This window comes from Trachurus trachurus (assembly GCF_905171665.1).
Source record: "Trachurus trachurus genome assembly, chromosome: 9".
In the NCBI taxonomy this organism is placed as follows: domain Eukaryota; kingdom Metazoa; phylum Chordata; class Actinopteri; order Carangiformes; family Carangidae; genus Trachurus; species Trachurus trachurus.
The window spans coordinates 34,723,384-34,740,373 of NC_139895.1; the positions used below are offsets into that span (position 1 = coordinate 34,723,384).

The following is a 16,990-nucleotide window of genomic DNA, read 5'->3' on the forward strand; positions in this document are numbered from 1 at the left end:
AAAAAGGTGCCGAGCCTACATGGGCTTACAAGATACACCATAAGTAATAAAGAACAATTAAAGAACATCTCCACATATGCTATCCAGACATATACAGTCCTCAGTAAGTATAATCCACAATCAAACATAAAGCCCACCCATGTGCTGTTGGTAAGCATTCAACACATGAGCTCAATAAAATACTTTTCCACTAAACAGGGCTATGATCATCAGACATGGAAAATGTTCTGTGGTCATTCTAAAGAAGAGCTTGTGTCTAAATTCATGATAAAATGGACAGTAAAACACAAAGTGCATTTCATTTCCCACCTCACTCAAGTAACTTTCTATTCTCCTCTGGAATTGAATGGAAACGTCCAGTTTCAACCGCCAGAGGCAAGATACCACATCTCAACTGGGCACAGACAGAGCTCTGCGCTCTGGTTAGGTTAAGGTGTTGGTAAACAGACTTCTTCATCTATACACTTTGTATACACTCTTAGTTTTGGTTTGTGCAGAATTTCTTCTGCCCTATTTTGTTTATAATTTTCAAATAATGTTATCTTAATTTGTCTAACACTACAGGATCATTTATTTCCTATTTAAGACCTGCTGCATCAACTATTTCCCCAACATCAGTTTTTTGAAAGGTTGAAGCAAAGCATTTGTTGTTCCACATCAATCATCTCCAATTCCAAAAACAACTCTTCCCACTTCAGGCCACCATTGTTCACTGTGCCCGAAAGAATGAAGCAGGGAGAAAGACTGAATTTTTTGCAAATGAAGTGGATGGCGTTATGGAGGTGAATTGCACAGCAGCAGCGGCGCGTTCTCTGAAGCAGAACTTGGAAAGGTGCACCACAGAATCATAAACCAGATCCACAGAACATGCTGTCAGGGTTTAATATCGTAATGTGATGCTAGCTTCCTTGTCTTCTTCTTTATCTTATCTTTCTTGTCATGTAATGTGCCCACTGCTGTTTACCCACAGGAACCCCCCAGGGTGCCAACCCCCGCATGAACACCCCAAATGGGAAAACAATACTAACTGGGGGGATGTGAGTTCCTTCAAGGTGGGAGGGTAAATCCAGAGGCCACAGCTAGATCAAAAAGCCCATTGAAGAGGTGGTACCCATTGATATGCAGTTGTTCCTTGGTGCTCAGGGTCTTTCTCCACATTCACCGCTCAGATGACGACTGATATTTCCTTGCAAAGAAATGAAAACTTGTCAGCTGGGGGGCACGGGGGTAGGGAGGGTCAAATATTTCCTGGTGATTATCGAAAAGTGCTTTTGCTTGAAATGCCCATCCCTAATACATGTCACTAAGTACGACAGCCTCCTAGAGCGCAACCAGAGCGACATACAAATTTGTGACTGGAGGAAATCTTTAACATAAAAACTGCTCAGATGCTCAGCACTTTTCAGCATCAAACATCAGGCAGGTGCAGAGTAACAAAAATCACCATTTGCTCTGACCAAGAAAGGTCTCCTCCATTACAATCAATACTAACTCCAATATTTTATCTTTTATTTACTCACTAGAGTTCAGTCAGCAGCAGTGTGTTCAGAGCTGCGACCGGTGGCCAGGAGCTGTATCACAGCAGCACCACTGACTCAAACACCGGTTTCCTCTGCTGTTGATTTTTACAAGTGTGTGATAACACCTTTCTTAATCAGAGTACATGTTCTTTTGCTTTGGACACACCTAGTGTCGTTTTCCCCCCAGTACAAGTGAAAGAAGACTATTTTTAACCTTCTTCCATAACGAATTCGATGAGGTTTTAGAGGAATACCGATGCAGAGCAGTGACAGATAATATGACGGTCCTGGATTATTGTTTCTTGAAAAATACTTGCTGCTCGCTGCTGTAAATGTAATAACACAGGAAAAGAAACTGCATTTACCATCACTGTAGTGAGGTGGAGGCAGAAATCTCAGACAATTATGTCAAAACCCTGGGAAAATAAAAACCAAAACGGTCTCTGCCTGGTAAATAGAGAATGTGTTTCTTTTGTACCTGCGGTAACCTTAATATTAAAGCTTCCGGGACATTTTGAGGTATATCATCGCAGTTATAGACAATAACATCATCACACCCAGGCTTATCAAGCGGCGGCACATACGGCAGTCTGCAAACAGCAGCACAAGCAAGGCAAAATGATTGGATAGGTATGGAAATCTACTTGAAGGAAGGTCAAAGTGATTAAGCTGACATTAATGACAGGCCTAGTCTTCCTGTGAGAATGCTCACCGTAGCTGTCTCTAAACCCATTTGTCATTCTGCTTCCAACGCTGAAGCATCTGCTTTGAAGTCTCTACCACTAATGCTACACAGAGAGGTTAAACAGCTTAATGCTGAAGTCTGTTTCACTCCTCTCGCTCTCTAATGTACGCCGCATTTTATGCACCAGGGTTATGGCTCCTGGATTTCACATCTCAATTTGCCCCAGATAGTCTTGTAAAAAGCTCCCCTCCGCTTTTATTTGCTTTGTTGTCGCCGTCAGAAAAGGAAGAGAGGGGGCAACCCGAAGGATGTGGGACAGGGGACAAGACAACGTCCCGTCCCCATCGATTCACAGGAGTGGTAATAATGAAAGCATGTTTATATGGAGAGGGGGAAAAAAACCAGTGCTGGTGATAAAGACGGGGCAGCTTTTACATTGGAGCACAGCCCCTTAATCTGCTGAAGAATTTTTTAAAGAGCTGACAACAAAACGACGAGTCTTGAGAAATGAAATGATGAGCACATATGGCACCGACTGTGGAGGTCAATTTTAAAGCCTATTATATCTATCACAGCATATGAATGAAATGATACAGTCATTATGACAAATGGTACAAGATGTGAGGCGCTCTGGATTTACTTAGTCTCCACTACAATGAGATTATACTGATGCATGTGACATTAACAATATCAACAAACAAACATATGAAAGCATGAATGAAAGGAAGACAGAGACTGATTTTCACAGCCAATTTGAGATTGCAGGGTTGGTGTGTGTGCATGTGTTTGTGTGTGTGTATGTGTGTGGGAGCTACTGGCAAACAGCACACAGAGAAGGCTGGCAGCGGAGGCAGCCAGGCTCACAGGCTGCAAAGCAATTTCACTGTTTGGCAATACTGTTGTTTCTGTGTGTGGATTAGAGCTGACACCAGAGCAACTGAGTCATGCTAAATGTAGTACAATCACAAGCTTTTGTTCCTGATCTAAAAACCCCACTGCCTTTTAGATTCATGGAAGAGAGGGTGGAAACAAGGCTAAGAAACGGTAACAAATAAGCGGAGCATTATTTCGCCATATGAGCGCAGCATTGCGACATCGCTAAAAAACAACACAGGGATTAAAGCAGCTGGTAGTGAATGAAGTCATGGCAAGTTCTCTAAAGTATATTCAAATACAAGTCTTTTTTTTTGATGATATCTGTGCAAAGCAGTTTTCCGTATGGGGCAATTAAAGGAGTAAAAACTGCAAGATACAAGAATTAAACAAATTCCCGACTACAGTACGATCCACCTGGTTTTAACCACACCTTCCCATCACCTGGCTCTGCAGTGTGTTTCTACAAGTCTCTCCAGGTACCGTATTGGCCCAGAGTTGTTTTTTCGGGCCTGGCAGGACCTGGCAGGACAGACCCTGACCCGTCCTTTTCATGCTCACCCACGGAAATGCCATCTGGCTGGTGTGAATGATTACCACAGCAACGGCCGGGTGACCTGCAGCCAGCAGGAACCAAGGTCACTCCACCTCAGCGCTTCGCACTTTCCCTGCCCTCTTTTCATCAGCCTGCAGGTGAATTATTCATCCTGTACAACTCGGAGGCACAGATCCACTGCACAAACACTCAAAAACTGCACACTCAGTCGACTGATATAATAACTGGTAATGAGAAAATAAACGTTCCGGTGTGCGAGCCGCTAAAATAAATAGCTGGTGGTGGATGTCCTCGGATATACAGTAGTAAGAAACAGTGTTCTATATGGACTCGGATGGTGAAACAGCTGTAATGATTTTACACTGCGAGAAACTAGCTCCAACCATGACTGAATGAGAAATAAGTGGATTAATTGATTTCTGACACATGTAGCAGAAGGTGTCACATTTAAGCTACGGGCATGTATGCAACCAGAGGCGTGTAAGAATATTTACCAGAGCAGCTGTCAATAAGAAACATAAAAATGTGATCAGATCCAAGCTGGGCTTTATAAAACAGTAATGGGTCTGATATTAAACTGAATTTCACTAACAAATTCTATGTGTTTTTTTGACACAGTCCCCGCTGTCAACACATGCATAGGATGCTACTGCCCATCCATAGCCTATCACCTGTGAAACCACCACCACCAGCACCCTGATGGACGGGTTCAGCACACACAGTGACTACACACCATCCACTGTTACTGAAATTCAATTTCCATGCATATGTGCATTTCATTTCATTTCTAACTTTAAGTCTAACCATGCAGGGTTAATAGGCTACATGCATGGATACTACCTGTTTACAACAGATCCTGTTATTAGCAGTGTTTTGCTTCTGGTTTACATAGGCTACAACAACCCAGAAGCCTGGGACATGGATGCAGTGGAGGTAAATCTCTTCCACCTATTCCTCACTGGTGGAACTGTTTATCTATTTTCCTGAGCTGACAACAATCCTTCCTACTGCTGCTTCTTAGCAAGTGGTTCATTTAACACCAGGATAAGGTCATCCAAGGGAACACAAGCATCAATTAACACTTTTCTGCAGGTATCATGCATTTTTCCTTAATATCAGTGGTTGAATGTCTCCTAATGATTACTGACTGGAGGCTCCCTTTTTATTATAAAGCACTACATCACTGCTCATGACACTGGGTAATGGCTCGGGCATCCTTAAGGGCCAGTTCAGATGGAGCTCCCAGGTTAGTCAGTCACATTTAATGAAAAAGCTTTAATGTATACATCTATCATAAATGGTACACACACACACACACACACACACGCTACTATGGAGCCGGGAGGGAGTGAATCTGGATGAGAAGCCCGCAGAGAGGACGCTACATGAAGCCGCAACAACAATAGCTCCCCTCGCCCTCTCCGGATCCCCAGCAGCCTGGGTGAGAGGGAGGGAGAGGGAGAGGGTCCAGCGGCGGGGAGCTGGAACAAGGCTCGGCCACAGCACAAGACAAACCGAGAGCCACCAGATCTGATTTCTCCTGCTTGGTATATAGGCTCTACCGAGTAAACCCGGACTGCCATGCTCCTGTCATTTCTCATGTTACAGAACATCAGTCAAACGCCAGAGACGGTGCCCTTGCGCCGGCCGAGGCTGATTTACAAACATTAGCGGGGAATACAATTACACAGCCCCCCCGGCCGAGCAGCCCTATGCGGCTTCAGGAGGAGAGGAGAGGAGAGGAGAGGTGGAGGAGGAGAGGAGGAGGGGGGGAGTGGACACTGAAAACAGCGTTTAGCTTTTTGCTTCTTCTTTTTTTTTTTACCCCAACCTTATTTCAACGTTTGCTTTCAGGAATAGCCTACTATATCCTGTCAGCGTTGTGGTTTATAAATGCAACTTTCAGCTCGGCGGGGTTAAGCTATGGGCTACACACGGACTTGACATGCTATTTAAAGGGACTGTGTAGGTTACACGTTACGGCTGTGACACAAACAAACCGCTCACCTGCCACATTTCTCCACGCTATTAATTAGAAACATTGGTGCCGGCGACATCAAAGCCCCGACGGTTCAAACGGCTCACCGGTGAACGGCTCCTGCTTTAACAACTCGCTGCTTTTGCACTACGACCAACGCTACTAAAAACCTACAGTCCGCACATATGGACAGGATTTCATGGCGAAAAATGTCCGAGCAGAACGACTAATGTCCACAAAATAAACTTTCCAGGTCACAAATTAAACTTCCCAGCATGCAGAATTGGTCAAAATGGAGAGAAAATGTGTTAAAATTACAAGAATATTGTACTATAGCCTACTGAAAGATGCAGCAGCAACGCAACGGCCGTCGACACAAACCGCATAAAACATTAAGCTGGGTGAAAAAAGTTACAGCCTACGTCCAAAGAACAGGGATTCAGGGGCGCATTAAAAGTTTCCGTACATGTAAGTACGGCGATGCTGGTCGCGGACAATAAAGAGTAGGAAAAAAGCAAGAAAAGCTAATGCATGTAAACATCAGTGCTGTCCGCGGTGCTGATCCCAGATCGGTGTGGCTAACACAGAGGCTGTGCTGCTCCACGGTCCCTCCACCGCTGATCAATGATTGAACTGAACAAAGGCAGAAGAGGGATCAATTTCTAATAACTATCAATGCAAACACCGCCGGCTTTCGCCTTACATTCGCCCCCAAAACGAGATAACACACACCCGGGTGCAGTGAGAAGACATACCGCTGGAAAAATAAGCCGAGAAAGGTGAGAATAGCACTAACCTGAAGCCGCCGTAGATCAAATTTCTTCCAATATTGAAACATCGATCCTACATCGGCGGCCATCTTGGGGGATATTGAGGAGATTTTTTTCAGCGGCTGCAATAAATATGTGGGCTGGATTCCCCCTCGTTAAACAACGTTTACGATCACCGGTCCCACTTTTAAAAAAAAGTAACCAACAGACTTAACACGAGAGTCCACCGATATGTTTGACAAGTCTGCCAACATGTTTTTTTGCGAGAGGGAGACGGAAAAAAGTAGACGATATTTTCTTTTTTTTTTGGCGAACTGCCCGGGTTTGTGAAAAAGTAAAAGAGCAAGTGTATCCGTGCCTTCGTCCCCAACATTAACTGGACAATTGCACTTGATTTTGCTTTGGCAAAGTTATCAATACTGACGTAAAGCCCGGGCTGATCGATACCGTCTGGAAAAGGGAAGGAGATGATGTGTAGATTAGTGGAGTTCAGGGAATTTAGCCAAGCCTACTTTTTTTTTCTCCCCCCCCTTTTTTTTTTAGCTTGTTTATTACAGGAGCAGATGGGACAGTAAAATGAAAGGCCGAGTTAGAAATTAAAAATAGGTTACATTATTGACATATGGAGTCTAACTATTATTAGGATGTAGTTAGTGCACGTTTCCTCGTTACACTGCAAATCACACTAATTATCTGCACATTAGACATCCATATTGTTAAAGGAAATTTAACATCAGTATGATGAAATGAACTATTATGCAAAGTTAATTCGTTCAGCAGCGCCCTTTAACGTGCAATTCAGAAATCGACATTACCAAAGTAATACTTTCACTTTTTTGGAGAATTACCTATGAGAAGAATAGTCCAACTTTAATCCTCCTCTGATTATATTTAACATTTCATGATGTGATTAGATTTTTTTTTTTTACCTATAGCCTAATCGAATGATTGTGGGTGGTTTTGTAGGTGGTCAAAGCCTACACTACATGGATTGTTCTGTTTAACTGTGTTCATATTAACACAAAAAAAGAAGCATGCAAAAATATGCATGGATGCAATAAGACCATGAAGATATGCCTTTTTAAAATTGTCATCATGACGCTGCCAAAAAAGTGTTAATGATTTAAAGGCAGCAGCATCCTAAGCAGATATAAAGTGTCACATATTTTACTTTGTCTAACTTAATAAAGCATGAGGGTGCTCTTTGTCGACTTAAAATAACTCATTCCTCTGGTCAGGGAGCAGATGTAGGCTGCTGTAAGACTGCTCCAGCACTAGTGCCAGGTGCTCCCCCTGCTGACACCACAGACAGTGGAGGCAAGGTTATGTGCAAATGAGCACTGTGTGATTTCCTCCATTAATTATACCATTATCACAGAGTGACCATATCCATCAAAAGCAATGGTTTTAGTCCATGTTCCACCTCCTGATCACCATGCACCAGCCTCGCCGTGTACACTAGCTTCTAGCTGATATCCCTTATGAAAATCAGTCCTAGGTAGAAAATAATATCCTCATGAGTCATATTCCCAGCACCTTTGGGGGGGCAATGACATATTCCTCTGCCACAGACAAACACCTAAGGGAAAAGCGAAGGAACATTATTAAAAGTTTTGCTTATTGCATTTTATTTGTGGCTCTGGGGCGAAGCTAAGATGCTGGATTTAAATATGATAGTGACAATAGTGATGTGAGCGGTAATGATAGGAGACAGTTTTTAATTTTTACAACTCATTAAGGTATGGACAGGATAATTAGTAAAAATTAAGAAATAGCACCTCTGTCCACAACTTGGTCACATCGAAATCTTATTATTTCCGGACTTTTGAAACATCCATCAAACCAAAAATGAAGCATTTATGCTAATTAACAATTGAGTAAAGAATCTGATTGCTATACAACAAATTATGTAATTAACTAATTGCCTCCTCATAAACAGGGACACTGCAGATGCCTCATCAGAGGCATGAGAGGGGCAGTGTCAGCTGGAGTGAAGAGTGACACTGCGACAGCCTGAAGCCCACGTCCACGACACTTTGAGTAAGGACATGTAGTCGGCTACATGCTGTTTTCTCTATTGAAGCTTTAACCTTGTCTCCACGCCTAAGAGTACATCCTGCTCACACCAGGAACAAAAAAAAGTTCCTTTTTGCCTGCAGATCAAGCAAAGTGTTTGTAATCACAGACATTTTTAGATGGCAGATAGGAACACTGTGTTCTGGTTCAATAGGAATGTAGAGCACCCAGGCTCTGTAGGGACCCAGGTGGAACTTAAACCCACAATCTCCAGCTCCAGGTGCTGATGCTTTGTCTGTCGGGCCCCTGAACCCACATTCAGCCTGCAGGAAGAAAGAAGAAAAAAAAAATGCTGAATCTGGCCTCAATCAGTTTTGTACCTCTGAATATAATCTTGACCCCCCACATTCACCGCTGTCATTAACAAAGCTCTCTTCCAGTAACCCTGTCACCTCGTTCAAATTAATACGTTATTCGTAAAAAGGGCTTAATCTACAAAGTAAAGCATAGTTCCCTAAAACGAGGGCTGCGTGTGCTCAGAGGGGAAATTATCCAAGAGAAGGAAAATGATTGTTTTGCTGAGGTCACTGAGTGAGGGATTTCACTGGATAAGGGATCTTTTAAAAAATATTTCATCAATTTGTACAGTGTTGATGTGTGATAGCAGCTTCTCTGAGCTTGTCTGAAGATGTAGTAAGACACACCGCCCATGCCGCACTCCTACCAAGAAAATCCTCTCCACCTTGTTTATTTCACTCTATATAGAAACTGCTACAGCTGCTGTGAGACCCCCCGTCTCTGTTGTCTTAGACTTACTATGATTGTCTGTCTGTCTGTCTGCCTGTCTGAGTGACTGTCTTTACCCCTAGCAAACTAAAACTTTCATCCTGTAAGGTAAACGTTTCCTCATCTGAATGTAATTTCAACTGATATAAGTCAGTGTAAACTAAGTCAAGTGATGGCCTGCCAAAAATGTGGAATGTGTCTGTTCACATATGACACGATAGCCCGAGGCAGAAGCAAGATTAACCATTTGAATTATAATTCTATGCACTGAAGCAAACTTGTATTAAAGAAACTTTAACCTGATAGAAGTGTATTGACAGAGATAGCATGGGGTCCATAAGGCTTCACGCTGTGTTATACAGAACATCAGATCAGGTTTTGATTTTTGATTTTTTTTTTATGTGGCTGAACCTACATACACAGTATAAATGTATTTACACAAAAGCAATAAAATGAACATTTCACCGGGGTTGGTGATCAGTGGACCATATGAGGGATTAATAAAATATGCATTAGAAAATCTTGAAAATGCTCTGCAATTTTTATGAATGGAAATTATATCAACATAATTAAATACCTCATTTGGTGAGGGATGCAGACGAGTTCCCGAGTGATCTGATTGGAACTAAATTTACAGTAAACCAAGAAAATGATTTATGGGGGAAATCTATACAGCTCAGTATTTATGTAAAAAAAAAAAATCAGCCGGGGCGGTGAACGTGGAAACAACCGTGAGTTGATTCAGTGCAGCTGAAAATGAGTTAAGATCAGATTTGTGTGGTAGTTTAGATGTTGACTGCTGTGGGTTGCTAGCACTACCTACTGGACAAGACGGGGAAATGATGGTTGAACACCAATCCTAGTCCCTGCTGTTCAGTGCCTCAAGATTATTGATTATGATTACACATGTGAAATTATATGTCTATCTATGTATCTATATGTGTTCTGTTGTCTGTTACCATAATAACCTGTATAAATGAGTGGAAAAACTTAAATGCAGATGCTGCCACACAGGTGACATCCATCCATCCATCCATCCATCCATTCATCCATCCAACTATTGTTTCTACCGCTTATCTGTGCAGGGTTGCAGGAGAGCTGGAGCTAATCCCAGCTGACACAGGGTGAGGGTGGGCTTCACCTTCACCTTCACCATCAGTCTATTGTAGGTCTGCCATATAGAAACAACACACTCACGTTCACTCATGGCCATTTTAGAGTCACAGTTATAACCTGATGTGAATGTCGTTGGACCGGAGGAAGCCGGAGAACCCACGCTGATCTATAGCATTACACATAAAAATGCTGAGCAGTTGGAGACAATGTGCCAACCACTCTTATATATTTTGGTCAAGTATGAAAATACGGTCATTTTGGGAGGGGGTTTTGAGAGCCTTGGGTGAAATTTTTGGATATAATATTCCTAATGATCCCTGGTATATATACAGTATCTGATACCAGATGATAAAGAAGACATAGTAGGTCTATACCTGTTCAAGATCCTATCTCTTGCGGCTAAGAAAGCCATTACAAGAAGTTGGACCCACCTGGACTGAACCACTGCCTGGACATTGAAGAAATTCGATTGATGGAACAAATGACCTACAGTCTACGAATTAAAACAGAGCTATTTGCTGTAAGATGGACAAAATGGCACCTTTATGTGACAAAGTAGTGTTTACCCTCCTTGTATTTTTGTAGGCTACCTGCTTTATTGATTGAAAAAATAAAGTTAAAAAGAAAAGAAAATACTGCAGGTCTGATTGTGATGTTGGGGGTCACCCAGAGGTCCTTGTCTACAGAGATGTGGGGAAAGTGATACGGTCAGGTGACTCTTCTTTTGTTGGAGTTGGTGAGTCAATGTGTGGCACACACCAAGAGACTGACACTGAGCTGAATTCTTGACCCGTACATTGAGGGGGATCTGGTGGCTCTGTCATGCTGCGGGCACTGGGCAGCATTTTGTTGGCATGGGGTTGGGGTCCACTTGTCCCCTCAGAGACAATGGGTCACTGCTAATCACTATAAAGTTATTCTGAGTGATCACCATCATCCCGTGATAAAACCTTTCCATCCCCATGGGAACTGAGCCCTCCGAGCTGACAATGACTCCATCCGCCGCTCCAGAAGTTTGATCAGTATGACAGTGATGTGTATCATATGTTGTGCCCTTCACACTCACCACATCTGAACCCCAGCTGTACCCCTATGGGAGATTTTGCACCTCGACATGTTCCAAACACACACACACACACACACAGACAATACTGCATGTGTGTTTTTACTTTGACCAAACCAGCATTTGAATGCAAATATATCAAACACTGCAAATCTATGATGATCTCTCACTTTTAACATGTGGGGGAACTTTAAAAAAGAAAAATCATGTCTAATGAGAAGAAAAAAAGCTTGTTAAGAATCACATCTTTTCCTTCTCTCTGATTGGACGATCGAGAGTTTAACAGCTGGACGCAAGACGTCTAATTCTTTGGGTTGGGAGGGTTACTTTAAAAATGTATTCCAGTACAATTACAAGTTATCCTGTTATAAAATGTAATTAGTAACTTACGTATCACAAAATTTAAGTAATGTAACGGATTACATTCAGTTACTTTTGGATTACTTTAATACCAAACATGCAAATTCAGTCACGCATCCATCACGCATCAATCCCATAGATCAATCCACGCAGAGGAAATGAAACGCACCGAGCATCCGCTAAATTTCAAAATAAAACACAATGGATAAACTCTCGATTGTAAATCATCACTTTATCAACATTAGTGACAGCCGCGGCACAAACCACGAGTTTGGGGGGGGGGGTTTAGCTTATCACAGTTTATCACGCAAGAAAGTCACAACAAACAGGTTTTGCACAGTGGTTTACACTTTGCACAGACAAGTCTTAAAATGTGTGCACTGCAACACCTTCTCATCACAATCCACGCCATCTACAGTACACACATCAGCTGTTAAAACCCAACTCATCAATAGCAGGATCGTGATACTGGACCACCGCTCACATTAGCTACACAACAAACCGTTAACAATTAATCCACACTCAAACCAAAGCAACAATAATGTTAACTGTACTCAACAAGCTATTATTACAAGGTTTACAACAGATATGACAGACAACCTGGGCTGTGTGTGTGTGTGTGTGTGTGTGTGTGTGTGTGTGTGTGTGTGTGTGTGTGTGTGTGTGTGTGTGCACGCGCGTGTGTGTAGAGAGGGAGAGAAAGTAGAAACCTGTTGGCTGCTAGCTGTTAGCTACCGTAGCTCAGGCGTCGGTCTCCGTCAGGTAAAAGCTGTTAGCTGTTAGCTAAGTTACCGTAGCTCAGGCGTCGGTCTCCCGTCAGGTAAAAGCTGCCGTTTATTCCTCAAATGAAGCTCGTGAAGTTGTTTAGCCTCTCCGGTAGAGTTATCCATCACTGCTGTTGAATTAGCCGCTAAACTGCTGGAAGCTAAAACCGAGGGGGCGTCTGTGTTTACAATTCACGAAAGCAACGTGAACTTCCGTGCCGCTCACACTAGTAGAGTTAAGCAATGAGGCAGCCTAGCCTCAGCCACACACACAAGGTACGGGCAGAAGAGGCAGAGCAGCTCTGTGCCTCTCCTCTGAAATACAACTTCTACGGCCGCTTTATAGCCTGTGGTTGATTTTAAAAATGTGAAGTCATCAGCCAAGTAATCTCCGTTTTTATCAAATGTACCGGTAATCTGATTACAGGTTCTTTTTCTGTACTTGTAACGGACTACAGTTACCCTTTTTTTGTATCCTGATTACGTAACGCCGTTACATGTAGTCCGTTACTGAAAAGTGAACTCTGAGTAAACATGCACTGGAGAGGTCTCAAGAAGGTTTGCCTCTTCAACAGATACAAATGAAAACAGTCATCTGGTGTCCCTGAGACAGTGTTTTTCAACCTTGGGGTCGCCTGGAATTCAAAAGGGGTCGCCTGAAATGTCTAAGAATTGATTTTTTAAAAAAACTAATAATTATTATTTTAAAATTATGATTCAAAGCACCACACACAATCTTTAACAACTGTATTCTATACTTTCACTTTCTCAAATATAAATCGAGTTCAAATAAAATATAAAAATATCCGAGCTGGTGTATCTCGCACATCTTGATGTGAATTCACATGATTGCAGGATCGCTAGGAATTTGTCAAGCCAAAAAGGTTGGGAACCACTGGACTATAGTGTTGCATTAGCTTTCATCATATAGCCTAGCCTAAAGTTATAGTTTAGCTACATACTCATGCTGGATGAACTAATTCAAGAAAGCAGGGAATCATATATGCCAGTCACAGAGTGAAACATTTGTATCGTTTGTTTTTTTCATTTCACTCCACAAACTGTTATGTAGCGTATATGTCTATTATCTGGTTAGGAACACAAAGCCTGGATCTGTTAAGCACAGTCTGCTCTCATAAGTGGAGAATTACTGCCTAATCTTGTTGTGAGAAACTAATCAACATTACTCAGGAAACATATTGAACAGCGTTTCCCACCGACATGTTCCACCCCATGCTCTGCTGTTTATGAGCTAGTCTTTTGGGGGGCTCAGGGAGCTTTAGCTAACATTTCCGTTCATCGCGCTACCAGGAAATAGCTCCCATCAGGGCATATGGCTTTGGTCCCCATGGAGCCTTAACAGGACAGCTGGATGATAGATCCCATCAAGTGCGACTGTCAGTCACAAACACACCTGTCCTTTCTTAGCCAAAGCTATGTCATGCTGTTATTCTTGGGTCTTAGTAATGGGGTATGTGTGTTTGGCCATTATCCCTAAATCTCATGAACTCCGACAATGGCGACAGCGAGGGAATAGTCCTCTTTACCTGCGTATCTGCCTAAAGAAGGCATGAAGTATTTATAGCCCATAAGCACGCGCCATTATAGAGGGGAGAGGGGTCAGTATATCTACCCCTTGTTTTGTCTGCCGCTCCATCACAAAGCAGCAGCCGACTGCTCAGTCCTCATCCACCCATCCAACACTGAACCATGGTGAGTGGACAGAGATTTCATTTTCATTGTTGCATTTCTTTTTCTTTACATTTACCATCAGACTGTATGGAAACATTCTCTTTCTGCCATATGAATATTGTGTTTAGAAAGTATATAGTATGTTATATAGGCCTACTTACAAACTATGCTGTCATGGCATGTGTTGATGAACTGTACATCTTGCTCTACTCACGCCAACAAATCAATACACTACATGTCAATATGCGCATGGGTACTAAATACAGATCAACAAAAAAAGAATCATCAATAGGACAGTGCTCCAGTTGTCCTATTGATGATTTATTGATTATTTTTTTGTCCATGCTGGCATTGATGAAATTTTGAGAATGAGTTTGTAAATGTAGCACGAAGGGAACAGAGGAGGAGAAAAGAGAAAGGGTTGAGATGGGAGAGGAGGGGAGACAAAAGAAGAGCAGAGGGAACAGGGAGTGGAGCAACAGGTACAAGTTGAGGATAATTCCATGTTTTATTACACTCGATTAAAGTCCCTGTTGGTCTCCTCATCAATCCGAGCAGCACCAAGAAACGGCAAATTCTGCCTCCCTGTCCCATGATTGCACGAATCCTCTTAAAACAAAAATAAAGAAATAAATGAAGCTGAGCACCAGAGGTCCCGTCCATGAGATATACAACTGCTCGAGAGCTAATCCACAACAAGGGTTAGACAGCAGCTGTCGAGAGGCCCGTGAATCCGAGCAATATGATGTCACTGCTCTGCATCCCCTTAGACTGTTTTTCACAGCTCCTTGGCAGTCATGTAAATAGCTCAACATAATCCTTGCCTCTGAGGGATTTCTGATCAAACAAGGCACAGTGTACCATCCTGTCATCACCCAGGCCCTATAGAATAATCCCTCATGTGATCCTGGGACTGTGGGAGTGCAAGCAGCGGACCACACCCTCCCCAGGCTTAGTCTGCATTCTCACAAAATTGGAAGCTTGAGTAAATATTTCCATAACAAACTGACAGTGTTTGTAATCCTCCCTAATGAAATGCGTGCCCCGGTATAAACCTCGCCCGTTGTGCAATTAATGCCCCCCAACACTCGGTAAGTTTGCAGATCATTGGCTCCTTATCATAAGTGCATGTGTCACAGTAAAACCGATAATGAGCGAAGCCGAAGCGGAGAGCCAGGTGATGATTGTGCCATTAGTATTGGATCTAATTAGAGTGTCATTGTCAAACCCTGCAGGCCCCCAAGAAAGCAAAGAAACGAGCAGAGGGAGCCAGCTCCAATGTGTTCTCCATGTTTGAACAGGCCCAGATCCAGGAGTTCAAAGAAGTCAGTGCTCTGCCAAATGCTGTCTTTCATAATGAGTTTGAGCAGTTTACTGTGTGTCGAGTGTTGACTTTGCATCCTGGAGAAAACAGCATGTCGCTTTTCAAACACCACCTCTGCAGGCTTTCACCATCATGGACCAGAACAGAGACGGTTTCATAGACAAGAACGACCTGAGAGACACCTTTGCAGCTTTAGGTAGGATATGATTTCATAAAAATGGACCCAGTAAAGAAACTTATTTTAGTGATTCAGCCGATTGAAATTATAGCTACTGATAACCATCTGATATCTTTTCAATCAGTTTTCCAAACAAAAATACCGAGAAAAAAAATCACTAGTTCATCTTTTTCAGATGTGAGCCTCTCCCACTTCTCCTGGTCTTATGCTAGTAAACTGAATATTATTGGTTTTCACGGAGAGCATGATGGGACTTTTTTTTCTCCTTTCAACATTTTATTGATGAAACAATTAATCAAGAAAATAAGCACATAAAAATAATCATTGCAACCCTAAAGCCTCCTCCACTGTATTCTGTCGTCCTTGTTTAGGCCGTTTAAACGTGAAGCAAGAGGAGATTGATGACATGTTGAAGGAGGCACCAGGACCCATTAATTTCACAGTCTTCCTCAGCATGTTTGGAGAGAAACTAAAAGGTGAGCAGAGAGTGCTGTAAATGTTTATATGTGTAAATGATAATGGAAAAAAGTCAGGTTTTGGCAGTTTTTAGGAATGAAAGTTATGTTGTGTTTGTTATCATTTGTCATGAACTCAGAGCTACCACTGTTCATCTTCAGGTTCTGACCCAGAGGAGACCATCCTCAACGCTTTCAAAGTCTTTGATCCCGAAGGACAGGGGACGTTAAAGAAAGATTTGTGAGTTTACAGCACACTGTTGCTCTGTGAGGCGGATGCCCGCTCTGCTCATCTCATCTCATCATCTCCTCTTCTCTTCACAGTATCTCAGAGATGCTGACGACCCAGGCCGACAGGTTCACTGCTGAAGAGGTTAGAGCTCTACAGTATACCTCTTGACTGTGTCTCAGCAGCATTTGTTAACGCCAAAAATATAACAACTTGTGTTCATTCTGTGTCCTTAGATGGAGCAGATGTTTACGGCTTTCCCTCCAGATGTGGCAGGAAACCTGGACTATAAGAACCTGGTCCATATCATCACACACGGTGAAGAAAAGGACCAGGAATAGATCAATTATTTTCTCAGATTTCCCTCTGGACATTAAAATCAATGGGTCATGTTTGTGCTGAGATATGCTTAAGGGCCCACAGACTAGAGCAGAAAAAAACAGCTTCAATAATTTGTAATCAGAAATGTGTATTAATGTATCATGTTACTTTTTGATGAATTATTATTGTGTGGATAAACAAGGTATATATAATTGTATGATATACAATAGGTGAAATTAAAAAATGTATGTGACAACAGAGAAGGAAATGATTGATGTGTTTTTTTCTGGATGAATAAAGGGGT

The 16,990-nt window shown here is 42.4% G+C and overlaps 2 protein-coding genes across 4 annotated transcripts in view; one reads left to right on the plus strand and one right to left on the minus strand.

Moving 5' to 3' along the window:
- The window catches only part of cux2b (cut-like homeobox 2b), a 102,468-nt gene extending 95,707 nt beyond the window's left edge, over positions 1-6,761 (minus strand). For 2 of the 3 annotated variants that reach the window (XM_083979314.1, XM_083979313.1), the window contains exon 1: positions 6,409-6,761. In XM_083979314.1, the coding sequence (XP_083835440.1) occupies positions 6,409-6,471 (63 nt within the window). In that variant the 5' untranslated portion in view covers positions 6,472-6,761. Of the gene's footprint in view, positions 1-5,641; positions 5,732-6,408 lie in introns of those variants that run through there. The other variant, XM_083979316.1, reaches the window with a different exon arrangement.
- Positions 6,762-14,155: 7,394 nt separating this feature from the next.
- Positions 14,156-16,731, plus strand: myl2b (myosin, light chain 2b, regulatory, cardiac, slow). Its single transcript, XM_083979317.1, has 7 exons — positions 14,156-14,200; positions 15,415-15,504; positions 15,624-15,699; positions 16,053-16,157; positions 16,299-16,377; positions 16,461-16,509; positions 16,602-16,731. Exons 1-7 carry the CDS (start codon positions 14,198-14,200, stop codon positions 16,704-16,706), a joined length of 507 nt encoding a protein of 168 aa, XP_083835443.1. The 5' UTR covers positions 14,156-14,197; the 3' UTR covers positions 16,707-16,731.
- The last annotated feature ends 259 nt before the right edge of the window (positions 16,732-16,990 follow it).